Source organism: Corvus hawaiiensis, chromosome 4 (assembly GCF_020740725.1).
Source record: "Corvus hawaiiensis isolate bCorHaw1 chromosome 4, bCorHaw1.pri.cur, whole genome shotgun sequence".
Lineage (NCBI taxonomy): Eukaryota > Metazoa > Chordata > Aves > Passeriformes > Corvidae > Corvus > Corvus hawaiiensis.
Genome location: NC_063216.1, coordinates 63,020,185 through 63,047,896, shown reverse-complemented (window position 1 = coordinate 63,047,896; position 27,712 = coordinate 63,020,185). Strand labels below are relative to the sequence as shown.

Here is a 27,712-nt window from a genome sequence, read left to right as displayed (position 1 = left end):
CACCAGTGTGGTAACTTTGACTTTAAAAAATGCAAAACGAGCACAAGATTTTTCTATAAGCAATTGCCATTGTCCTTTGGGAACTGTTACTGAGGTTGTGGTTTGAAAATTTTAAACTCAGGATTTTCTGTTTGTTTTCCAAAACGGTCCTCTAGTTCTATGACATCTACAGCTAGTTGTGGTGAGTAGAGTGATGAATGCAGAGAATTCCTCTGGGTAACATTGTACAGGAGGTCAGAATATAGAATTACAATGAATCTTGCTGGTCTTACAGTCTGTCATCCATAAAATAAATTAACAGCTCTTGTGTTTGCCAGTTTCAGATTTTTCAACTCAACTTGTATTGCTTTTAGATTTCCAAATATGTAATTTTTTAATTTTTTTCTTTCTTAACCTAGTTAAGTTCACACATTTTAATGATTGAGATAATTTACAGTTTTGCTTGAAGTTGATTTCTGCTTTTATTTGCTGTATTAGGAACAAGTGTTGCAACTAAGATGTAAAGTACAGGCTTGCATTTTCTCTCAAGTAACACAGATTTTGAATTTTCTCATTTCCAAGAGCAACTACAATTTTGTCAGTTGTAAGATATGCTCATATGTATCTCTAAACCTAAAATCTCAGTGAATGAAACATCCCAATGCTTAATAAACACAAGCAATTCTAGATTTAGTATTAATGTAAATGGATTTCTTTTGTTCAGTGGAATTATTCTGGTTTATACCGCTTGAAAAAAAGGCACAAATACTCTTTATATTGATAATACTAGCTATTTAATTTCCATCATGCTCTAGTAACTTGCTAAAAGAAATAACAAGGGATAAAAAAGCGGAGATCTTAAATACTCTTGTTGGAAAGTTTAGAATTATACTTCACTGTTTCTTACTGTGGGATAGTCATTGAGAATTGCATTTATGCTAAGCCTTTGATATTAAATCAGAGTCAGTAAAAATATGCAATTTTTCCTAACCAAGGTTTATTTTTATCCACTGCTCTCTCCTGAATTTCTCTTTACATTATTTTAGCAATAATCTTTCAAAATCCTTTTTCAAGGTTACTCCTGGCCCATTTTTTTAATGAGTCAGTTTTATAATGACAGGTTACTTATATAGTTGACTGTGTGTGTTAAGGCCACAGCAAGTTTTACTGTTTTTGACTGAAGCATAATCCTGAAGCCTTTGAAAAAATCTTCCAATTAAATGTGTCTTTGACAACATATACCACTGCAAGACAAACAAGCTGACTTGTTTGCTAGTGCCTACATCACCAGAAGATGTTAAATCTTATCTGCATTTTGCTTCATAACTTGAAGGAACTGAGTGAAGTAGACAATATGGTCAGTATTCCTAGAGGAAGTTCTCAGTGCCAGACTCCAGCTTCACAAATAGCTGTGAAACCAGGAACTCCTCATATTCACAAAAGATGAATGAAGGAGTGCAGGCTTGAGAGGCATTCTAAATGTCAGAATTGCTACCTTGTCATTAATTTAGTGTGTGTTGTCCCTCTGAAGGTGTTGGGACAAGGCAGAGGCTACACATTTTTTAGGATAAATATACTGCTCATGTACTTGCATGTATGAATATTCGTCATGATCTATGCATGAACTGCACAAAAAATATATGAAACTACAGCAATAAGAGTGAAAGAACATACTAAAGGGTATGAGTGTAATTACCAGGGATTCTGCTAAGGAGAAACAGTTCCTCATTATTATAGACTTTAGTCTATAGAATCAGAAAAAAAATAAATAGAGAGAATTCCTTAACTCCAGTATGTTCCTCTCCATTAAATAAGGTAGACCACTAGCACCCCAAGTGGGTAAGATACTGGAGTAACATCCAGTACAAATGTTAACATTCAGAATTTTTTTAATATTCTCTTTTCATGTTCCAAATGTTAACACTTTGCATTATAATAAATGTGGGTTTGTGTTTAAAATTGTCCAGTACTAAGGGTGGGTTCCAGAGAGCCTGATGAAAGCAGTTGTGGTCTTTTGCCTGAAGCATTGAATCTAAATCAAATAGTAGTCTTTCCTATCTAAAACATGGGATATATTTAGGAATTTCAGGAAATGAATATGATTTCTTAATTTGAGAGTTATTTTGAGAGCTGCTGTGGAAGAGAGGATAGATGTTTGAAGAAGTATCTTGAAGTTAATATAATTAAACATGTATTTATTGACAAGAGAGGGCAGGAATGAGAGTGCATTCAGCAGCTTCATTTGGCATGTGGCTGTGCTAAGGCAAGCAGTCCATGGCCTAACTTCAACTGAAATAAATTTTTCAGAGAACTAATGATAAGATTCAGAACATTCCATTCTAAGTGCGGGACTTATTTCATTGATTTGCTTTCCCTAACTTTTAGGTGTATATGCTCATTAAGAAAAACAGAAGCGATGAAGTGTTGAACAAAACATTTAGTGCATGTGCTTCTTGTCCTGGGGAGTGAGAGTGCACATGATAAATGAGAGCCACATTGCTTGTATCCTACCAAGAGACTCTTGGGTCCAGCACAGCTGAGTGCTGTGTAAGAAGCTGAATGGAACAGAGCAGTGTATGAGCAGGTCAAGCTTATTTAGGAAAGATTTCATATTAGGTTGTGGAGGGAATAATGTGCTGTAGGTATTACAGTGAATGGAATACCTTGCAGATTCCATCATAAAGGAAATGTTTGTATTTTAAGCCAGGAAATGTATGCAGTATGGATGATTTTCATCTAATATATAGAGGAAGATGAAGCAGAAAAAATTGAAGGCAGTTTTCTTTTTTAACAGCTTCATAATGCAGCTATATGTTCACACATTTTTGTGAAGTGTTAATGGCAAACACAGTAGTTAATGAGGTATACAGGCCTGATGCTGTATTATATCTCAGGCAAAAGGATGTCTGATTTATCATATTTGTTTTTCTGTGTCCTTAATTTTTCTGTGATTAATGTGTGATGCATATGCAATGCTTTCTGTATTATAATGGAAAAAAATTTTAGTGGTTTTTTTTCCCTCAAACTGGCAATGAAAAATCTTTAAAAAACAGAAAAAAAAGAGGCACTTTTAAATACAAATGTATGAACATTTTTAATGCTATCAGTTTAGATCTATTATGGCAAATTCTCCTTGGGTTAATTTATGGTATTATGGCTTACCGTACACCTCAGGGAATCAAGAACAAAGTTAATTGTTCCTCTGAGAAGTACAATTTCCACCCTTTGCCCCTCAATCCACAGCTTGGAAAGCAGTAACTGAGAAACAAACCTAAACATATTAAGTTATTTCTTCTTAGAACAGTTCTTGCTAGAACATACAGAAACAGGGGCAGCTGGCTGGTCCTAGGTTCTTACACGTCCCTCTGGCTACTTGCAGAGGCAGGATGTTAGACTAGACTGATTCAGGTCTGATCCAGTATAGTAATTTCTGTGTTGCTTACCCTTAGCCTTTGTTATTCTGGGTCAGTTGATCAACACATTAGGAGCTGTAACCAAGAGTCTATCCATGTTTTGACCAACTGGTAAGGAAAAGCTTAGCAGCAGGCTGTACTGTGCCTGCTTATTCAGTGTGAAATAAAGGCACACAAGAGCCTTTGAGGGGTCGTTTCTTTTTTGTTTCTTGTTTTACAAGTGTGTGTTGTGCAAGTGGGAACTCAGGGTAACACATTCTAGACAATATTACAGCTGAATGATCGCTTATTAATGTCTCACAGGGTTGTGTAGTTCAGGTATTGGAAATGTTGTGACTGATACTGAAGATGTTTTGGGGCATTTAGATTCTCATATCTATCTTTACATTACTCTAAAATGCTTTGATATTGCCTATATGCCATTATTGCAAATGTGTTTGTGATCTGTGTTTTTCTGACCAACTCTGTGTTACTCACTTTTTTGTCTTGTGAAATTGCCTGTAAATTACAATTATTATTAGGAGAAAGTATAAAACATTTCCACTTTCTCTTGTTTGTCTCTAATTAATATGATCAGCATACCATGAAGAAACAGTTTTACTTCATGGGAAGCCTCAGTGTTTGTCTTAGTGCCAATGTGGCAACTTGAGGTAGTATTGGCAACAAACCCCATCAATTCCTAGCGTTATATAGCTGCAGATTCTTCCTGCTTCCCATTTACTGCTCAGTGTTAGCAATATTTTGGGAATGACTGCTGTGAATGACTCAATGCTAATTGCTGTCCATTCTTGTTGATTATATGTGTGACAAACCTAAAAGTGTTTTTCCTATCCTTTAAAGCAAATAAAAATTAAGAAAAAACATCCTGTGGAAGCACTTTGCCATTTCCACACAAAATCCTGCATCTGGTTGTTAATATGCAATTCCCAATACCATGAACTTTCATAGAGGTTAGAAATGAGAAAGATCTTTTAGGTAACCTTGTCCTCCTCTCAGTTGTACGTTGAGTAGATTCACATAAGGCACAGTCATGTCTCCTCTGCACTGAAAGGGAGCATTCTTTTCACATGGCATGAGTGCTTCACTGATACTGGAAAGAAGAAAAAAGACCTTTTTCCTGTAAAGGGTGTGTGAGATGAAGTTGTATCACGTTGGCATAAAAGGCTCTTTGTTAATTGCTATTGTGCTAATGGTGCTTTGAATATGAATGTTTTGTAAGCAAGAAACAGGCAATGATTCAGATGAGCACTGTCTCAAAGAAAACTTGAGCAGGACTGGAAGTGAAAGAAAGTCTTTGGCATTTTGCAGTCTGTTTTTAAATGGGTTGCACAGATTCCAGTAGTCAAGACCATACATGTAATAAACAGGGCACTGAAGCTGTGACATCCACTGCAAATTTGCTTAAAAAAAAAAACCCAAAAAAACCAGCATTCATATTACAGCAAAGCTGCTGAAGAATTTGCTAACAAATTTGTGTCAGTGTGTGTTATACATACCTCTGTCACATATGCTCTGGGGCATTCATTTTCAGAAAACTGAAGTGCCTGCTTGTGCACATGGTAGCAATTGCCAGTCTTCATACTATCAGACTACATATGTGTTTTCATGCAACTATTCTCCTATATCTGGAATATTTGTTGACTATTTCTAAGTTAGTGAGCTTAGAAATCTTTGTAACAGGCAGCTAAAAATACCTACCTTTTCACTTGACTAGCTAAAATTTAGAAATTTGAAGATTATTTTAGGATACACAATATGCTGATAATGGCACAAGATATCAGAATAATTTATGTTTATTAATATATACATATCTCCATTCTTGAACATAAGGAATTTAAAAAAAGGTGTAAATAGGCTCTACAGATATGGAATTATGAAAGTGTTTTTTCAGTTCAACAGGAGAAAGTGTGCACATTATTCTACACTTTAATACAAATTATTCTATTATTCCAATACAACTACAGTGGTATCCTGCTGACCAGAGTAAAACACTGCAGTGAAGTAGTAACAGCAGCTTTTATTCCTAATACTGTAGATGCATAAATGCATACATACATGCTTAATAGCATAATTAGGCATTCATGGATAATTTAGAGAGCCATTTTGCTATGTGAAAATATAAAAAATGTGTGGAGTTTCCCTGGGGAGATTTCTTTAAGTTATTTTTTTTGGTATGTTTAAAATGTTGAGTCTAAATGAATGCTTAAATAGTTCAGTATTGTACTTAAGAGAAACATGGAGAACTAGCAGTTGTTATTTCTTAATCTGCAAGGGGCTATTTCCAAGCTGCAGACTCAGTCAAGCAGTGCTTTATTCAGAAGAACCCTCAAGAAACCCATTGCAGGTTTTGCCTGAGTCAGGACTGTGAACTTGTACTGTTTGTATTGTTACACACCGTAGATATTTCCAGTAAGGTTTCCCCATTGCTCTTACAAAGTAAGAGTCACTTGAGAAAGCTCTTTTGCAGACAGTTACTGTAAAAGAAAACAATTACATTCCTGCAGATGGAGTATTCTAACTTGCTTCCATTCCAGTTAAATTTGTGGGATATTAACTCCCATGTGTGTCCAGTGTTGATGTTTAGTTTGGTTTATTTTCCTTAATATGCTTTTGAATGTTAAAAAAAAAAGGCAAGAGCTGGAGATTTAAAATTTAGATAATTAACCTTTAGGAACACAGAGTGTTTCGTTAGATATGTGGCTTTATTAGAGCTGACAGTACACCACTCAATCTTTTGGAGCTTAGTAAAGGAGATGAGTATATGCCTATGAGAGTTAAATGAGTCCTGTAGGAATAATACTAAAAACTACAGAGCTGAGAAGTTTTGCCTTTGCCATTGAATTGTATAAGCTGCCTTAAGAGTTTTTAGAAATGAGAGCATTCTCTGAAAATCAGTACTGGATGTCTTTCTAAAAGTTGTGTTTTATGTCAACAAGAAATTATTGAAATGGTTATAGAAATTGCTGGATTAAATTTTATGGCCTTCAAAAAACTTTTCGTTTCTGTCCCTAAAATATATGACTCTGTCATGTTTCCTGTAAAGGAGTACAATGCAAAAAAGTAGTTTTAACTCTCAGTGTCCTGAACTGTATCAACTGCTTTGTGCCTGATGGTCTGATTTTTGGCCATTGGAACAGCTGTTGCAGAACCACAAATGCTTACAGCACCTAATTTTAAGAATTTCTGGTTTAGAAAAGTAAGTCAGAGTATATTTGTGCTATTTCTGTGTCCTTTGGCCCAACCAACCTTCATTGTGCAGCTTTTGACAGGGGACAGGATTCATGCTTGCAAATACAGTGGCTGTAGCATGGCAGAACATGCATTGCCTGCCCTGGTAGAGAGGCAGCATTTCCCCTTTTCTCAGCCTGTGGCCAGTCCTTCTAGTCTGATTTCACAGAAACAATTTTGAAAATTTCAAGTTAGGTGCTTTGATGATGAAAAAGATAGTGATATCAAGAATATATGGGGTTATTCATAGATTTGCTGGATGTGTTCCAATATATCAAATATTGCCTGTTAGGTTAAGAAAGACTATTCCTTCTAATCAGTGACTACCTCAGTTATAGAGCTCCTTCTGAACTGTAGTGTTTTTAATGCATAAAATATCTTAAGAATTTTTATGAAGTAGAATCTAGTGGATCTTTGAAAGTCAATTTCCTGCTGCATTAGGTACACAAGGTAAAAATGTCCATGCATTAGCTGAGTTTTGGAGATACATTGTCTTTTTAAGGTATCTGTCTCCCAATTTTATGAGCATTGTAAAAATTAACTAAAAATAGGAACCTAATGTCAATATAAGGCACTCATTTCTAATTTTTTTTTATTTTTACAAAATACTGGTGTATTTACATAGAAAGCTTTACTAAGTAATGAGACTAACAATTGCCCAAATTAAGTACAAAATTAGGAAAATTTTGTCAGATCATAAAATTTTGGGGTAAAGGACCAGTAATATTTATGTATAGATGAAAAGCTACCTTAAAAAAATTCACATGAGAAATCATATTCTGCACAGCCATAATGTCAAACTGCCGTGTGTGACAAGACGTGTGATTGACTGCAATTGAGATATAACACATCCACCTGTAACAGGATTTCCCTGTGGACAGTGTACCAATACAATGCATGTTATATAAATTAACATCTTTGCTGTATTTTAACACTTTTGTTTCTCTGTTGGTCAAACACTGGCTAATGAAATCAAAAGTCATAAGGAAAGGCCAGTTTCCAAGCTATCTAAAGGTCAACATCACACTTCCCTATGGCAAGTGTCCTGGGGCACTGGCACAAGTTTCAAAAGAATCACAAGTGATTATAATTAATTGTATTCTCACTATGAAAACTGATACTTTGGCTCCCTTTTTTTTTTGTTTTCATCTGTTTCACTCATTTTGTTATTTTTTTCTTAATCTTCATTCTTTAAGTATTGATTTGTGTCAAAATACCCAGTATAACTGTGGCTTATTTTTAATATTTGATAAAAGCAAAAAGTCACAGGCTTACCCCAAAAAGCACACAGTTTATTGTAACACAGCATCTAGTCACGTGGAATAAGGGTAAAACACTTTGGGTAGGAGATAAGTACAGCTTCATTGCTGAGTTCCCTTTTCTAATACTTTTAATTGTTCACACAGGGCAGCTTGTTAGTCTGTTTTTGTGCTAGTCATCAGCTCATTTCACCTCAATTTGCTTCCGTATTCTGTTCATACATACATGACAAAAGGAGGGCAGAATTTGCCATTGCTCTGGTTGTTGACAAAGGAAGCCCATTGTGCTTGAGAACAGCTGAATTATTATCTCTTTCAGTGCACAATAAAATGTCACCACCATGTCACAGCAGCAATACACATGCTGACACAAGACTTGGAAAGTACTAAAAGCAATGAAGGCCACAGCAGAACCACTCAGCTAAATGCTTGTCATTTGAATGCACATGAAGAAAATTAACTAAAATTCCCAGAAATAGCTGTCAAAAGATTAAAGACTAATGGATTTCTGTCCTTGGGCAAGTGAAATCTCACATTTTGATTCTCATTGATTTGTCCTTGCAAAAGCAGTTGTCAAATGGAGTGCTTCTTGTTTTCTTCTTCTTTTTTTTCTCTTTCTTTCTTTTTATATTTTCCTTACAAAGCATGTGTGGAGTTTGTTAAAAGTATCCAGTAAGACTGGGTACATGAACTCTCTACAGCTAAGGTCCCAAGAAGGACCTTGATCCTTGGCTATCATTTTAGTGTGTGTTTTGTCAGCGCAGTATCAGATACTGTGCAGTCAAATGTGAAGCTGCAGACAGGGTGAAGTGTCCAATTATTCTCTGTCACCCCTATCCATGAGTATTTATACTCTGAGATTTAGTCTGTGTTCAAATGCTTTTTGTGAGGTTCATTTATAACCTTCCTGCCACCCTTTCTTCACTCCAGCCTCATAATCTTTTATTCCCAGCTTCTTTCCATGGCACTGAAAATTCTCTACCATGTAACCTAGAGCATGTTTAATTACTGTGGCTTCCTCCTTAAAATTCTTGCTTTGCTGTGTATTCAGCGGTTACCTTCTTATGTTCACATGTTTCATAGCTACAAGTTCTCAGGGTTCTTCTCTCTCTTCCACAGCTGCCCAGCCTTCTCTGCATAACATAGGGATGGCAGTGAATATCTGGTCAGTTCTTTCACATTCTACTTTTAACCATAGTAAATCTGGTCTTCCACTACAGTTCTCTGCTCAAAACATCAGGAGGACTGAAACTGGTGTACTTAAGAGGAAAAAACTAGTGTGTTCTGGTCTTTTGCCTTCACTTACCTACATTGTCGTACTGACTCCACTGAACAAGTTGCTCAAGTTTTTGACCTTGCCCATTAGCTTCAGTAGCTACTACATATACCTGGGATTTGCCCTCTTTTTCCTTCCTTTCTTGCCTTATTTTTTTTTTTCCTAGTATCTGTTTCCCCACTACTTCCCATTATAGCCCTTCTTGTCTCTATCCTTTGCTGCCATCCTCAAATTCTCTTCTTTGGGTCTGAAATTGCTGTCCCTCTCCAGTTAAATTTGCTGTTCTCAATGTGCTGGCAACAAAGTGAAATGTGATGAAAACCTGATCTCTGAAGGGTCCTCTGCTGGAATATCACTGATCAGATTTTTAGTAATTTTTGCTTTGCTTCCAGCACACTAATTGAATACAGCAGAGCAGAACAGCAGGGGACAGAAACAGATGACACTGAGTCCTGACAAAGGCTTTCTCTAGGGGTATTCCATTAGCATCTCTTATTAGACAGCAAATGGTAGCTACCCACAGACAATTAAGCATTAGATCATTCATAGATTGAAAACCACTGAATATGTACATCTATGGATATTCAGACAAATGCTGAAATCCTGGGCGAAGTTGTAGGCCAGGTTGCCTATTCAAAGCACTGACATTTTAGTATTTAGTTAGCAAACAGTAGTTTTGAAGAGACTGGTAGCACATGTATTGTCCCTAAATAAAATTCAACATGTAAATTTTATATGTATTCATCATTTATTATAATTGTCAGGATGCTTGTTGGGACCTGTGCAATTTAGTAAATGATAATACATTATTTTTTTTCTGTTTCTGTTTGACTGCTTTGTAAGAAGTTGAAAAAATATGTGTTATATTTGCTGCATTACTTTTCCATGTAAGCAATTGTAGTAATTGCCAGTGAGAGGCTGAGGAGTTAAGAACAAATGCAGAGATATATTGCAATCTCAAATGAGAGCAATTAGAAAGAGAATACTGGCCCTTGAAAAGTAAAATGGCAACTGACATGAGCTGACTGTGAAGCTGATTTGTAGGACACTTTCCATCTCAGCACAATGCTTCTGTCATACAAATATTTGAACATCTGAGTGTAGACTAATCTAAGGTACCTATCACTATGTCAGTGAGTCATATAGTATTAAGGTTTTCAAAGAAGTGAAAAGAGAGAGGCCACAAAAATATATTCTGTTTTCTACACTACAAAAAATCAGGTATCATGTTCCTGTGTATTTAGTCTCATATGCTTTTCATTGTTTATTTATTTATTTTTGGGGTATCATAATGAGGAAATTCTTCAATTTGGAGACATAAACAGGAAAAAAGATAAGACCTGTTGAATTTCATGAGAGTGCTCCTAGAATCTGGATTATACTTCAACTTTTGTTAGTGTAATTATTTTTAAACTGTCAGTATATATTTCACAGGGTCTTATGAAGATACAGCAAAACATTAAATATGTCGTAAAATTGAACAAATACCTGGATGCCTCACTAAATGGAGTAGTTTAAACTTGGTTTTACTTTTTTAAAGGTTTTTTTAAGTAGTTTTTGCCTCAGTGGTTTACTAAGTAGCTTCCTTCATTCAGTCAGTTTAATCCAACAATTTCTTATGCCAGCTAATTCAGCTAAATTCCTAGGGACCATTCATGTAACTGGCAATAGTGTCCCTTAGGAAGTCTTTGTTTGGGATAATACAGATGACTGCATAATTTGGAGATTGTTTCCTAGGTATTATCCTGCTCCTCCTAAATACATGTTATACAAGGTGCAATCTGCATAATTTCTTATAAAGCCAGATTTTCATTCTTTTTCAGGGTACAGGTGAGTAGTGAAGGTATTTCTCAACCCAGGGTTTGCAACAAGATTTATCCCTCAGTGGAGCTATGATTGGATGAGCTGCAGGAAAAAGCCTCTGCCCTGTCATTCAGTCTTTTACTCATGATCTAGTTACCTGGTCTCAATTTGTAGCTTCTCTGTAGCCCACAGGAGACCACTTTTTCCCATATTTTTCTCAACCTCAGCTCAAGCACCCCTCCCAATCTTGACAGCAAGAGCTAAATGATAAAATGGGTGTCTAGACATTGCTATATTGCTGTTCTTAGAACTAAATAGTCTTCAGTCTAGATGCCCTATAAATAATTGAGACAGTCTAACTCTTTGTGAATTAGCAGTGCTTCAATTATTTTAAGGGAAGCAGAATGACTGCTGTAAAATGTTTCCAAGCTTTGTGATGTTTCCTTGTTGTAAAATAGATTGACATGTGGGGCTTTTACACTATTACAGTCAAATTGCTGCTCTAAAGACAGTTCATGATTGCAGTGTCTTAGAGCACTGTGATTCAGTTTGTCTTTCTGACGGCCTCTTTCCTGCTGCTGCAATTTAACTGGTATATGTTTTTAAAAGTGTATTACTTTGCATAGTTTATTGTTGTTTAATTTTTTTATATTTAAGTACACTCTCTCTCTCTGAAGGAAGAAGGGACACAGAAAGGTCTCTAGTCTAGTGACCACTAAGAATTCAGAGGTTTCCAGCTCTGCAACAAATTCTTGTGTGACCTTGGTCAAGGTGGTTAACCTCTGTGCAAAATAGGGACAATGATCAGTATTTACCAGTCATAGGTAAAACTAGTTAAATATAGGAAGTTCTGCAAGGTGTGTGGGGATTTTTGATTGGTAGATAGTGTGTATGTACTGAATCAGGAAGAGGACGGAAATGGCCAAAGCAAAATGCTAGAGTTGAAAAAAATGGGAGAAGGAAAAAGGAGAAATATCAGATAAAAAGAAAAAATATATGAGTGGGGTGATGGAACCAGTTGGGATCATTTGCAGGTGAATAATTATAAAAGATGTGATCCTATTCAGTGTTTATAGGGCAAGAGAAGTACACCAAGATGAATGTGTTTGTCTATGTACTTCTAAAGTGGTGAAGCCAAAGGCATTTCTGAACCTTGGGAATCCACTATGCTGATCAGCTTTCTTCAGAGTTCAAGGAAAACAACAGTGAAATAATATATGAAAGTCAAAGAGGAAATATTTTCTCCAATGCATATGTTACAGCTTGCATTAAATACAACAAATTATCATTGAAAAAAAGTAATGTGAAGAAGAACATCATTCTGTAAGAAGTATAGGTGAGCTAAGTTCTCATTGAAGAAATATGTTTCAAAACGTTGTGTTCTGCTTGGGAGAAATTTTCCCTACTCCCTACTCCAATGAGTCTTCTTTCTGCTACTTCAGGCATCTGGAATTGACTGATAAACATCAACTAAGCTGTCTTTTGGGGCTTTTTTTGTTGTTGGTTTTGGTGGGGTTTTTTTTACTTTATTTAGGCTCACACACCATGGTTTTGATTATACATTATAAGTAGTCACTTTGCGCACCACCTTTTATGCATAGAAACGTAATGTATTCTGAAATCATAAGTCTCAGTATCCAAGTGCTCTTTCAATCAATATTCTTTTTCAGTGAAAATAAAGTACATTTTTACTTTTATTTCCTGATTCATTCTCCAATGTTAAAAAAAAAAAAAAAGACAACAAACTGTAACAATCTGAGTGTTTTAATCTATCATATTTTAGATAGCTGTAAGTTTTTCCATTTACTGCTGCTGAACAAGACTTATCTCTGTTTTTTGCTATCACAAACAGCTGATGATTTTCAGTTAAATGATTGACTAGAGATGCAGTGATTAAAATGCATTGCATGTAGGGTGAATTTGGGAAAAGAAAATACAGAAAATAAAAATGATTTTCCATAGGAAATATATATATAATGTTAAACCAGGTGAGAGGCTTAGTGACAAAGCTTATCTAGCTGCAGTATTTAGCAGAAAACAATCTGTGGTGTTCTGAAACGCTACTCAGTTAAACACTCTTAAATTAGGCTATACTGATCATGAATGGAGACTGATCATGAATGGAGACTTTTTCTACTAATAACTGGAAATAGATTGCAAGTTTCTCTGTCTTACAAAACAGTTAAGATCACATTGGTGGATAGTTTGTCGTTATGTTGATACAGCCTCTGCTTGCATCCAATGCCTCAAAACTGTTTGCATGAAAAACCCTTGGATAGAGTCTATTTGTTCTCCAGTTCAAATGGCACTACCCAGGAAAGCAATTCTACCATGTGCTGAGCAATGTCAGTTCCTATCAACTTCAGCTTAAGTGAAGGGGCACAGCCTCCTTCTTAGGAGATGCAAGGTAGTGTCAGCACAGATTCTTAAGCTGAAATTCAGTTCTCTGCAGAAGCTCTGCACAAAGCCTGTGTATCGTTTAAGTGCCGCTTAATTCTTTATAATGGAGCTCGGAGTGGATTTGAAGAAGCTGATAGTCTTTTTGCTCTCTTGTCTGCAGAGGGCTGAATTACACCCCTGGTGAATATACGCAGTAAAAAGGCAACTGCACTGCCTCAGGAAATACACTATATTCCTTTGCTTTGACTAGTGTAACTCAGTTTCAATTACCGATGAAAATTCTTTGAAATTATGCTGATAAAAATCATTGTACATTTTGCTCCCTTCCTATATTACACATTGCGCTTCACTCATATTCTGGTATAATGTGCAAACCGAAAAGTGAAAATGCAAAAGTAGACGTAGTCCTGCAGACGGGAACAGGGCCTCCCTTGTGGCACTGTGTGTGAGGGCCAGTGTGTTGGTGAAGCTCCTGAAGCAAAGCGAGGGGTGGGTGGAGAAGCAGAACTAAAAGGATGTAAAAACCAGTAACGGGGAAGAGATCCCGGTGGGAAGCAGAGTGGGGAGAGGGCGTGGGGGCTGAGGAGACACCATTTTGCTACCAATTAGCTGTAAACCATTTGAGCTGAGTAACTCTTCCCTGCAAAAGAAGTTCTGATTCTCAAGGCCTAAATGCATGAACTGGTCTATACCCAGCACAGAAATGTTTTAGACTTCATGTTTCATAAAATATTTTTGGTGTGTCTTAAATTTATGGTATTGGACATATTGTGTGTGTTATTATGGCTAAAAGCCAGAGCAAGGACCCCATGGATTTGTGATAATACCGATAGCGACCAAGCAAACACTGAATAATTCAGAGATACTTTTTTTTAAAATAAGATTACTTCAAGTTATGTTTCCAGGAAAACCTCCTAGCTGAGATAGTAAAGGCAATCTAGTCCATGTTTCTGAGTTTAGCTGACTATTCAGTCTCTCAAAGATACTTCATATTGTTGAAACATTGATAGAGATAGCCATTTTTATATGTGAATTATGAAAGTTGTGCATGCAAGTAAGTCAGATTTGGTGTTAACATTTTACTGAGCTTTTTCTGTTAAGCTTGTAACTGGATGCATGCCTTCACTAAGAAAGGATGAGACTATTATCTGTTACAGAGGAGGAGTTAGTCTCAAAAACTGATATGATGCAGTTATCAGTAGAGCTGTACCTCTGGTGCCCAAGTACAATCCACATTTCTGTGTATTATGTGCTATAAAAACTTAGCAGAGTTGCTTCAAAAAATTGTAGTTATGAATCATTTCACCATTGATTTCTATATTGCCTAATGAACAGTGAAAATTCCTATGTAGACATTTAGGTGCTAAAGAGTTTTTTTTTATTTAAAATATTAATATGAATTTCAAATTGAACTTCCACTGAAAGAAATCAGGTTTTGTTATATTGCTAGAGCTTACCAACAATTATACCAGAGCTGAGGACGCAAGTTTTTTTTGTGTCAAAATATTGGAAAGGATTTTATTAAAAGACTTTAAATTGCACTTCTATTTCTTGCCATGATTCAGTGGCATTGGGAATTGTATTCTTAAGTAGTTCCAGACAGAAGAAGTCAGGCTGAATCACACGTTCAGGTGAGCATAAAGCTGCAACTGCTGCTGGAATAAATGCCTGCTTTTAGCCTCCTTGGACCCCAAATTAATTTGATACAGCATAAGCTTCTTGTACTCTTATTTTTCTAATTATTTCTCCTGTAGTTCTCTTTTTGCTGGGCTTACAACTATTGAAGGTGTGTTATGTGTATTAGTGTTACATAACATAGAGGAAGCCATGATCTGTGACCCTGCATGTGGAACAAGTTCTGGCCTTGAATCCTAGGACACTTATGTATGAATTGAAGTGGGAAAGCTTTCTTATAGTCCAGGCAAGAATTGGTGAGATGATCCCTGAAGGAACTGAGGACCATTTTCTGCAGACTGCAAGCCTTACAGTCTGAGAAAAAGTTAGTTTGGGGGACCTTACCTTGTTTAGCATAAGTATATGGCATCATGAAAGTGTCTCTCTGTATATGTATTTTATGAAAAGTATCCTAAACACTCTGCTCTACAATATTGTCTTCAGGGGAGAGTGAAAGAATAATAGAATGCTAGATATTAGTAATATTATTTACTATTCTAGGAGAAGGAACCCAGATACTGCTACAAAGGTGAACTCAAAAGAAGTAGTATTATAGTCCAGAAAGAAGTCTACAGGTATTAAAGCCCCTTGTCTCCCTATCTTGAAGAAAAGTTTCTCCTTACAGCTGCTCTGCTTTTGCTTCATTGCAGCCAGGGCTCTGTTCTTCCAAGGCTACATGCTGTGTATGACCTTGAGGAAGTTTTGCAGAACTGGCTTGCCAGAGACACAAGCATTAAGAGGAGACACAAAATCCGTATCACACCATCTTTCTGTTAGGGCCCTTCCTAACTAGACTTCTTTTCCCTTATAGTAATAGGCTGTTTGTTCCTGTCTTTTCCCTCAGCTTATTGTCTCCTTCTCCATGATTTCTCAACCTTTGCTTCATTCAACACCTGTCCTTCTTATGTTCCTAGTTTCTGCCCTTGACTATACCCCTACCATAGCAAGTATCACAGTTTCACAATAGCTGTCATTATGCTGACCCCTCTAACTGTTTATTGTAGCTTTTCTCTTTCCACTGCATGGCTCATGTCTATTTACACTGTCAGCACTTCAGGATAAGGACTGTCTGCTCAGGTTTATGGAGAGTCTAACACAATGGATCCCAGTTGTGGGCTACCATAACGATTAGTTAGGATAGGAAGTCTTAATTGTTAGCCCCTCCAACAGTGTTTCCTTGATTAGGAGGAGCATGAAATTAGAAAAATAGCTAGTTTCTATGTTCTTTTGATTTATAATAAAGCTGTCTTTTGTTTTATTGTTGGTTTTTAAGTTTGAAATTAAATTTGTTGGCACAACATGTGTTGTAAATAATTTTGTAAATTGCCTAGGGCTGTCTACATCATAAACTATTGCTGAATTATCAGGTAATGAAAATAGACAACTCAAATGAGAAAGTGTTTAGAGATAAATGAAATGTGAATTCTCCTGCCAATTGTTTTTGGTTTTGTTTTTCTTCTTCTTTTTCTGTTCCATAGCACGAATTATCAAAACAAAACAGTGGTGTGAAATGCTTCCATGTTTAGAAGGAGAAGGCTGTGATTTGCTAATCAATAAATCAGGCTGGACCTGTACACAACCAGGAGGACGGATAAAGACAACCACGGTAGGTCACTTCTCTGTTCTATATTTCTTCAATTTCTCATTCACTTTAATTTGTTGAAAAACAAAAAGTGAGCTTTTTAATCATTTTCAGCACTTTTATGTAAAGTTGAGTTCCTCATAATTAATGTGTGCCCAAGTGTGCATGCTGAAATACACAGCAATGTTATCACAAAGTACAACATTGGAAAAGATAACAAGTCATTCTCATGGTTATTAAGAGTAGATATTATATCAAGGTTTTCTTAAAAGACACCAGTAGCTTAACTAACATTTGCATTCAGCCTGAAGAATCTTATTCTTTCAACATACACAGATTTTCTTATGCTGTGGTAGTGCAGGATATAAAACTCAATGTGTGGTCTATCAGGGTGAAAAGAAAGCTTTCACTGGGAGTTTTGAAGAAAATATTTTTCCTATTCCAACTATACTAGAAAAACAAGTCACACAGATAGATCTTTAGTTTTCAGTGAGACCTACAGAAAACATAGCAAAAGATCCCATCTTCCAACTTCCTTTTGGCCCTGGTTTGTTGATAAATCCCTCAGTTCTCAGATTAGGTGTCTTGTGGCATGCGCTTGTAGTGAAGCTGAAAGTATATACGACACTAATAGTTTCCAGGGCCTATAATGAATCAAACAGATTTCTAGAAAATGTTCTCAAATTCCAGCAATTCTTTGACTTAAAAAATTGAAAAAATCAGAAGAGATATAATAGAGCAATTTTCTGATAGCTTGCTAGGCCTCTTGAAATTATTTCCCCTCATAATCTTTTTTTAGATTTACAGGGAGTTTGAGTGTAATTTAAATAAGTGCAATTTCAAGAATATTTAGTCTTAGATGTACTTATCAGTGAGGACTAAATTAATGCCCATCATTGCCTGCACAATTTCTCTGTCTGAGCAGGAGACAGAAAGCAGTACAAAACCTTTTACTGTTTTAGAACACCTGTATCTAGAAAATTAACATGATTTTCACTTTTTAAAAAGAAGGGAGATTTGATAATTCTGTATGAGATACAAATTTTATGAATTGTGACCACTGTTTTCATGCTTTGTATTTTCCAGATATGATATTCATTATGGACAGGGCTATAAAACTTATCTCTGAGGTCTTACTTAAATATAGTTTGCCTTTAGATCTTTTGCATTCAAGTTATGTAAATCTTTTGCATTCAAGTTATGTAAGAGTGACATTAAAAAAAAGGGAAGGAGAAAAGTTTTTTAAACATTGCCAACTTTCAAAGGCAAGGAGATCTAATACCATAACTTTCTCATAATTGAAATATAGTCTTAAATCTTATTAATTCAGGAGTGTTTTCTGTATCTGAGGAAAACAGAAAACCCATGTACTGTGACACATTACCAGCTGTCATTTTAGTTCTTTGTTTGATGTTTTATGCTAATGGCATGACTGAGTAATGCAAAGTAAGCAGAGGATCTGTCCTTCAGTTTCTGTCTTTAATGAAGTGATTCAGATATGCTTTCAGATTAAACACCAGAAGCCTGATTCTGAACTCTTACTTGTCTGTATAGCTCTTTAATGCTATTGACATGAATGGAATGACTCATGAATTTGATTAATGTAAATGAAATCATAATCATGCCCCATCAGTAAAATTAAGACCACAGCAAGTATAATATTGTAAAACAGACTCTCCCCACACAGATACATCATCATCATTGGTAAGGAAAGATTTTGCCAGAGAGACAACTGTAGAACAGTTCTGAGCATAAGCCCTCATCCAACATCAAGCAGTCTTCAACAGTTGGTATCACACATGCAGACACACAACAAACACGCAGTACTTTCCAGTCAAGCCAGACTAGCAACTCAGAATGCTTACGGAAGCACTGAATGCAGAGCGGGGAGAGGGAAGAAAGACAAGAAGAAAAACAAATACAAAACCCTACGATAAACTCCCGTCTATAATACAGTATCAATAGCATATTGGTTGAAGGGTGAGCTTTGGACCATAGTAGTAGATTTGGAAACTGTGTCTTAGGATGACTTCATGAAATGCATGACAGTGATTAAAAGAAAACAAAATTCCAGCAGAAACACTAAGAGACATTATTTACTCTAGCAATACTCCAGATCAACAACGCTAATGCAGTAATTTCTATTTCTGCTCCCAATCGACATACATGAGTTGCCAGGCACTATCATGCCCATCATGGTATTTAAGTGTACTAGGAAGGATTTCTGGCTGGGCAGGGGCATAAAAATGACCATCAGGTAGTAGGGGGAAAAAATGTCCAGACATATTGAATTAGTTACTGTACATGGTTCTTAAGTAGGAATAATTCTTGACAACATCTCCAGCAACAGTCAGATTAGGTCCTTCATTTTTTAACTATCAGTTTTGTTAAAACACATTTGTTAATCTAATCAGCCCTTTCCTGCTGATATAGCTTGCATCTTAAAGATATTTTTGGCAGTAGGTCTTGAGTTATCATACTGATAGTAGATTGTATAGCAGAGATATCACTGTTTGGTAAATGCTGACTATAATTTGTCACCCGTACTAAAGTCAGAACAGCGTTGAACTCTGATGGACTGAGACTGACTGTTGTGGTAATAGCAGCTGTCTCGGTTTTGAAAGACAGGTGTCTGCTAAGGAAGGCAGAAGCCCCCCTTGAAGTGGCAGATATAACCCCTTTTTCCTCCAAGTTATTATATTTTGAAATCAAGGGCTTTTAGGCAAAGATGTGGGAAATAGGAATAACAGTTCTTTACTATATATATATATGTATATAACCAGTCAAACAAAACAACAACAACTCTGGCAGTAACAGCAATCACAAACCCAGTCCCAGCCTTCTCGGCTGTCAGGCCCTTTCCCCTCGGGTGCAGTTCCGCTCGCAGCCGGCAGGGGCGCTGGCGGCTCCCGGTGAGCAGGGCAGGTGCGATGGTTCCCCCGCGGCTGCAGGGGGCGCTCCGGAGCGAGCTCGGGGAGCACGCGGCACCGGTGCCCTGGGATCCCGGGAAGGGATGGAACAAAAGCTTCACAAACCCCTGGGCAGCCGATCCCGGGCTCTCGGGAACAGCAGGCTGGAGCGGCAGGCTGGAGCGGCAGGGACGAACGCAAATCCCGGGTGGCAGGCGAGATGTATCCAGATGGGAGAACCCCACGGAGGCCCAGGCAGGCAGGGCGAGCAGGGCTACAGCGTAGCGAAAGCTCGAAACAGCAGCGGGGCAGGGCAGCCACAGCTCGGCCTCCAGCAGGGCAGGGAAAAGCGGCTTTTGGGGTCCCAGCGTTGTTTCCAGCAGGAAGAAAGAACGGCGAAAAAGAAAGAAGCAGCAGCTCCTTTCTCTGCAGCTTCTCTCTCCGGACGCTCAGAGCGAACTGCCCCCACACCCAGGTGTAGACAAAGGAGTAGCCAGGCCCGCCCCACTCCCCTTTTTGTCTTTCTTAAGTACAGCTATTTGTCCCCTAGCAACATGCATATGGGAGAAAATTCCTTTAACAGGAAAAAAACTAAGACTAAACTAAAACCCCAACAGCAGCTTTTCACATTCATTCCATAGGGTTTTTAGAAGTGCAGCTTTTTAAGTACTGGGTTTAAAAGCAGTATGTGGAAAGTTAGCACTTCCGGAGATCTTATAGATGACAGGAGTTCCCTTTTAAGTGAGAATATACTTTAGGACTCATAGTTAAATATGATTCTTACAAAGAAAGGAAAAAATTAGCATTTGTTTCCTGTAGATGAGTTTAACATTTAGTATTTTTTCTATGAAAATTCCAAGCAAACAGCAAGTGAAAATACCCATTGCTTCAAAACAGAAGTGCCATTTCTGTAAAATGTTTGGAAAGGGCTGCTGCTTTTTGCTTTATGTTTTGTGTCAAAGTTGTTTACACATTCTATGCAGAGCCAGATTTTTCAACTGGCTGGCACTTTTTGTGTTGACCTCTGGAAATAATGCAACCAAATCAGAATTCTCTCCTCACAAAAAGTGTTTTATATCCATTTTGTGCTCACTTTGCACAGCTATAAATGACTACACAAGGTGCAAGGCAAAGGAAAATCAGACTCAAAGTGCACTCTAAATGGATCTGGATGTCACTTCTGCCCTGTTGTTCTCTCTACAAGGTGTGAATGAACCAAAGATTTTTCATCTTCTAAGAGGCTTTTAGACTTGAGGACTGACTGGGCTAACTGCCAATCTATGTATTAAGATGCTGACTGTCAATACAAGGAAACAGTATGGCAAGTTGTAAAAGAAGATAGCAAGAGAATACTACACAATTGTTAGCAATTTCAACATACGAAGTACTTTCATATAACAAATGTCCTTACAGTCACTTTAAAATCTCCTGCCTTAAAAATTCTTTTTTTTATTCTCATTATTTTTTCAATTATTTATTAAAAATTAAGTTATATGATTTTTTAAAATATTTTGTAGTTTTAATACTGCCAGAAGATACGCCTTTTTTTTTTAAAGAAATTGTTGAAGGGCCTTTCCATTTTATATTTCAAGTGCAAACCTTGCTAGTGTATAGATGAGAAGATACACAATGTATTGTTTTTACTGGGGAGATTAATTTTTATCACCCAAGTGTATATATGTTGTCAATGATCCATCACTACCTAATTGTTACTTAATTCATTCCTTCTTCTACATAATGTGATTTCAATGCATGGAGCTTAACAGAACATTCATGCACCAATTCCTCGGTAGCTAACCTTTTAAACCTTTGCTGTTTTACGGCTAAATTAGCTGAAGTGGGAAATTAAGGAATATGGAGAAGCTAAGAGAGAGCTCACAGTGGATAAAAGGTGTAATTACTCTGACATGGAGCTCAGTGCTTAGCTAGTAAAATTTACTAAGGATCTGGCTTCACCAAGGGACCTGACTTTCTTAATAGAGTTTACTTACACACAGAGCAACTTATCATTCCTCACCATTAATATAAATGACATGCTGGCTGGGTTGGAAAGGCAATTTGTTCCTTACCCTGAAAAATACAATATGTATTTGTATTGGCTGTAATTTAAATCAAGATTTTTTTTTTCAGCAAAGCTTTATCATACATATATGTATGATAAAAGTAACTCAGATAAAATACACTGGTTTGATTTTCATCACTGACATATGTATGAGCAATGTGTTCTCACTCATACAATTACATTCAGGAAAAAAGAAATATACATATATATATATCTATATATGTTACATATCTGTAACATACTTGAGAATTTACTTTTTTTTAGACTGAAGATCAGCTGGAAATATCCTGAGGCCATGGTCTAGTGGTCTGAGCTTGGGAACTGGGAGCCAGAAACTCCTGAGCTCTAATCCCGGCTCTAACAGTGACTCCCTCTGTGGCCTTGGGTAAGTCACTGAACCTCTCTGCCTCAGTTTCCCCAGCAGTAAGATTAACAATTCTTAGCTCCATACATCAGTGAATTTGGGAGTCCTGACTTAACATTTTAAGGGATTTAGAAAGTCACAGTAACTTAGAAATAAAACTAATGTTATTTATAAATGTCCTCATTGGTAATGTTCCTGTTGTTGTTAGGTATTGACATAAAACTGGTATTATGTATTTAGCCTCACCTGCATTCCAGCTCTGAGTGTTTCTAAATGTGCATTTCACATCTCCACAGCTCACCTGATTTTATTTGGTTAAGCTGGTTTTGGAAGTATTTTGACATCCTGCCAGTTCTAGTTCCGTGTCATTCCAGGATAGAATACCTACCAACACAAGCTTTCAGGCAATACCAGATTAGAGCAGTGGAATGTTGCATGCATGCCGTGCCAAATTAAGTTTCACCCTTCCCCTTTGCCAGAAGTGGTCAACTTATGAAACAGATACAATAATACCAATTCTTTACATGTCATAGCTGTGTGCTTCAGTGTCCATTCTACAGATCTGTCAGCAGTTCATCTACTAAGTTCCTTCACTGTCCTAATTGTAGCAGAAACACTATGTATGGACCAAGATTACAGAGGACGCTTTTCATCAGGCTGGTATATCCCCTCACTCTAGTCCAAGTATTAGCTTTTAGAAACAAGAAGGAAATTAGGATCCTGAATTTTCATTGTTCATACCCAGCTGTTGGGGAATCAGAATCTTTGGCTATCTTTAACCTATGGGACTATCTTTTCTTCAAAGTCCATGAGCTTGCACAATTGTGAGTCCCTATGTCTTCTCTTTCTTCTCTTTTTCTATGTTCATAATGGCATGCCTGACACTGCCTTGTGAGAGACCTTAACAGCAGTAGAAAGGGCTCTCAGAAATACACTTTTGTGGTGAAATAGGTAATTAACCCTTTTGGCCCATCCTCAGACATGATCACTCTTAATTTCTAGTTGTTTGTCTAGAAATCTGATTTAAAAAACCCCTATCCATTAAGCCACTAAGAATAATTTGCATTCTTAAGTCCTGCTGCCAGCCAGTTTTGTGAGCTCTGAGACCATTGCTTCACCAAGCATTATGCATCACAAAGTCCTTTAAAACTAACTCAGGTTTCAGTAGTGTGCTTCTGAAATTGATATTTGATTAAGGTTTTCCAAGACCCCACCACATAACTGGAAGTTAGCCTGAAATAGCTTTCATATGTTAAAACATTGATGTGCTCTACCTTTTATATATACACACCAAATTGAGGAAGGGTAGAACATGAACACTTTCTGAAGAATACCTTTGGCAGATATTGTTGAGATCAAAAAGTCATGATATCTGCATCTTTGACTGTACATATGAACTACCAGAACTAGGTTACTTTTAATTAACAACTCATTCTAATGTACCAGTCTATCTATAGAATAAGTCCTAGTCATTGTACAGTGCTTTAACTGAACCTTTTAATAGTTTTGTATTAATTTGATGTTCTTCTCAGTAGTACTAATATAAATTATGAGAGAAAATACCAATTTACATGTTATAGCTATGTGCTTCAGTGTCCACTCTATAGATGTGTACTTCAAGGCCTAGATTCAACCTATTTATTTCCATGGATTACAAGAGGCTTTAATCCTTTGAGCCGTATTCCTCTCATTGTTTTCCTGATCTACAAATGGGTCATCATTCACAGGATTGCAACTAGATCCTGTTCTGTTAATTTCCAAGCAAATATGGGGTATGGGAGTTGGTTGTCTTAATTCTCAGAAAGGCTAAATATCATGTTTCTACTTCTTGTGTTACAGAAGAATAGTAGACAATTTACAAGCAGAATGGTAGGATGGTCTTCATGGCCCCATGTCTTAAGGACTACATCACAGAGAAACCTAATAGAAATAAAATCCTCATGAAGCTGAAGCATCTCAGAAGGGGCCATGCTATTCCTTCTAAATACACGGGTTCTCTTGCATATTAGTAATGCTTCAACTATTACAGTCTTTTCAAAGCTGTGCCTTTCTTTGTCATACCAGTGTATCGAAACCTGCACATTGTATTTTCCATTATCCTTATGAAAATACACTTCTTCATGTCAAATAACTGATCTTCAAGTCCTAAGCCAAAATGGTAGCAAAGATTTTGTGATTTTTGTAGGTTGAAAGGAGCTGTCAGATATTTAAAGAACCAACTTAAAGAGATTAGATGCCTTCCTCTGTCCTGAATGCTGAATACTGATGTTCGGTGATTCACACTGCCTGAAAAGAGACCAAAATTTACGCCAAAAATAACTTGTAGTGAAATGGCAAACTAAGTGAAATCATAATTTGTTAACATCTCAAATAAATCCTTGGAAGAAATTAGGGAAATTTAAGTTTTGTTCTTCACTTTTAGAGCATGTATTTTCAGATTTCAGTAATGAAGAATTATACTAATTTTTTTGTCTTTATAAAGCTACGGAAAATATGAGTGCCCACTTCTGCATGGGCTATTTCAAAGATGTTGCATATCCTGTGCAAATAAATAAACAGAATTTTAGATAGATAAGACTTCTAGTGATATATTTTCTTTCAGGATTCCCATTACTTAACTCACAGTCATATTGGGAATTCTAGCATTCAGTTCAATCTTACTATGCTAACTTAGGGACAGGCCAGTTTTAGATTCAGTGAGGTAAAAGTGATTTCTGATTAATGCTTACGAACTATGGCTTTTCATGGTTATATAGATTAATCTATTTATAAAAGCAGTTACTGCACGGTAAAATGAGCTACATTTTGATCTGTTTGAGGTCTGAACTGTCCCTTTCAGTAAGTGAACGAAAGCTGATTCTACCCAAGGTAATAATAATAATTTCTGAGAGTCTGTTTCATGGGTTTGTGGAATAAATTATGTTTTCAGTAAAAACACCAAGCAAACCTTTTGTTGGGTTGGGGTTTTTTCTGTACTTTGAAAGCAGAATTCTGAAATGGAAATAAAACCACATCTGTAACTTGGCGAGTTCAGTATTCTGTCATAGTATGAACCCACACAATGAATTGTGGATATTTGAAAAAGTTAAAGTGTTCAGTTTTTAAAAGGTGCATTTAAGGAATGCCTAAATTGTTAAGTTGGTCCTGATAAACACAAAATACTTTCATTTGAAATTCTTTCTAAATAGCATACTTTTCCAGGACACCAGTAAAAATTATGTTCTTGTATGGGGTTAGGATTATCTTTCATCGCCCCCAAAACAAGAAAAGAGCCTAAATTTAAAAATGGAAGGCTCAGGTCATAGAAAATTCACACCTCTAATAGAAGGTTCAGGTATCTGCCTGGAAAATTTGCAGGCCCATCAAAGAGAGTCTGTGAAGAGCCTGATACTAGATTTTTAAATTATTGTTTAACACCTTGGTCACCACTTGCATTTAGATAGGCCTTTCCAAATACTGAAATAGCATGGTAACTGGTCTAAGAAAAAAGCATGTTAAGAATTAGTATTGAGATGGACTAAAAGCAACAGACAAACCAAATTCATATCAGTAATGGTAATATTGGGTCTTTTTGTGTTTTGACAATTCTTAGCATAACAGATAGACATTGTAAGGGTATGGACGGCATCTTTCATGGGGTAAGCACACATGACATAAAACCTATAGACCAGTGCCCTTGTGGGGTGACAGCTGGAAGTCAGGAGAATGTGCTGGTTCACTGGTTGTCTGTGGTAAGCAACTAAACTTCATTTCTCATCTGCTAAATCAGACAATTTGATACAGCGCTGCCCACTCCTACCATATATGCTTCATGATAGATTTATACTGTCTGAAGGTTCTGATTTCTTGCATGAATATGAGAAAATCAATTTTCATTTAATAAGTGACTGCAAGGAGAGACTATCTGAGGAAACAAACCTGGAGATTACTTGCACAATTTTTTGCTGTAAGTAGCACAACGCACTGTTTTTAAGAAGGGATTCAATAGATGCTGAATGCCATATAGTTGAACTGAAGGGGACTGCAGGATACATTTTATGTGTGGAAGAAAAATAGATTTGATAATGCAAACGAGGAAAAAGCCTGGAAAGACTAACACAGAACTTGGTATATAGTTTAAAACATGTTTTTGGTGGGCATATAATGTAAACTTACGAAGGCTGGAAACTGGTATGTCACATCAACCCCAAGAATTTAAAATGCTAGAATTATTACACTCCCATTTTGCCCAAAGAAAATGTTCATGACATAAGTGTTAGAAGATGAAGTTATTGCACATGTATATCCATTTTGGAACATTTCCATTTTTAAGAATACTCCCAAAGATTTCTGTTAAATCATGCAAAGCAAGCTAGAATTCTTGGACTGAAAAAAACAAGCAGTGAATATAGAAAATGAAAAAGGTGTTTTAGTTTATGGATTTTTATCATAACATTTGACACATTATTTCTTAAAACCATACTTGAAAATTAATTCAGAAAGGCCTGTCATATTGAAAACTGTCATTTCAACAAGATACTGATGGAGGACCTGCGAACAGTGCATAATAACACTTAACAGGAGTGTATTGATCTAGGTCGAGGTGGCCCAGGAGGTGACAGACTTGTGAAAAGTCTAATGTTATTTTATTAAGAATGGTTTCAAAAGCATAAAAGATATTAAGCTCTTAAGAGTTATTGAAAATCTGTGAAAGGTAGACACATAACAGACATTTCTGTTTTCCAGTATTCCACTGCTATATTTGCATTAACCATTTGGAATAGAAATACTCAATAGCATTATGTCTGCATGTAAGTTTCTTTACCTTGGGGGCAGACCTTAAGGATAAAGTTGCCAGTTTTTTTGATCTAGTTAACTCCTGCCTGTGAGGTTTTGTTTTCAGCTACTTCAGCTACTTCCTGATCACTTGCATATGAGCATGCAGGGGTATGCAGAAAGACAATTCAGTTTACCGTGTCGTGCAAAAGTGATAGCCCAAAACTCGGGTTATTCCTGTTTTTCATTAGATCTTAGTAATCTCATTATACATGAATGAGCCAAGAGGTTGGAAGTGAACAAAACCGGCTGATCCTTGATCCAAATAAAGCCAGGCAAGAGTGGGACAGCAAAATCAATCAGCAAAATATAGACTAAGAGCTTTTCTTTCAACTTGTAGTGCAGCTTCATGGTAGTCTAAACCAATCTAAATCCAGAGTGCCCCATTCCTACTCTCCCACCTCACTGTCTGTATATGCCTGACTTCTGTTTTGGTCAGGCACTAAGTGCTTGTGGAAATGTCTGGGATGCAAAACAGGCATCACTTTTTGCCAGGTTAGTTTTCAGCCAGATCAGCTTCTGATTGCAGATTAAATTATTCTAGGCCAAAACCTATGAGGTCTGTCTGCCTTTATTACATAGTTCCACTGCCTTTGGGCCATCAACAATTGCTGATGGATACCTAGTTAGCTTTTTTCAGCCAACACTGCTATTCTTCCCCACTTTGCACTTACCAAAGAATTCTGAAAGTTGACTCTGAAGTAAAGACAAAGTGCATTAAATACATCCCTCATGTGAAATACACCAGTGTACACCTACATGAACAGGATAAGATGTTTGAAAGTCCATGTCCTAAACTCCAGAGGATGTTGTACTTTTCTGGACCAGGGCTTTTAAAGGTAGCATCTCTACTCTCTAATAAATTTACTTTTTTAAAAAAAAAAATTCTCTTTTATTCTTCTCCTTTTTGTTCCTGCCTCTTTCTTTTCTCTCCATGAAGTCCTGAGA

The 27,712-nt window shown here is 36.7% G+C and overlaps 1 protein-coding gene across 11 annotated transcripts in view; it reads left to right on the top strand.

Annotated features, from left to right (window-relative positions):
• TAFA5 (TAFA chemokine like family member 5) overlaps positions 1-27,712 on the top strand; it is a 518,314-nt gene that overhangs the window by 319,113 nt on the left and 171,489 nt on the right. For 10 of the 11 annotated variants that reach the window (XR_007203096.1, XR_007203095.1, XR_007203094.1 and 7 more), the window contains one exon: positions 16,511-16,638. Coding sequence is in view for 7 of the 11 variants with exons in the window: in XM_048300902.1 (XP_048156859.1) it covers positions 16,511-16,638 (128 nt within the window). In the remaining 4 variants the exon portion in view is untranslated. Of the gene's footprint in view, positions 1-16,510; positions 16,639-21,849; positions 21,971-27,712 lie in introns of all 11 variants that reach the window. The other variant, XR_007203093.1, reaches the window with a different exon arrangement.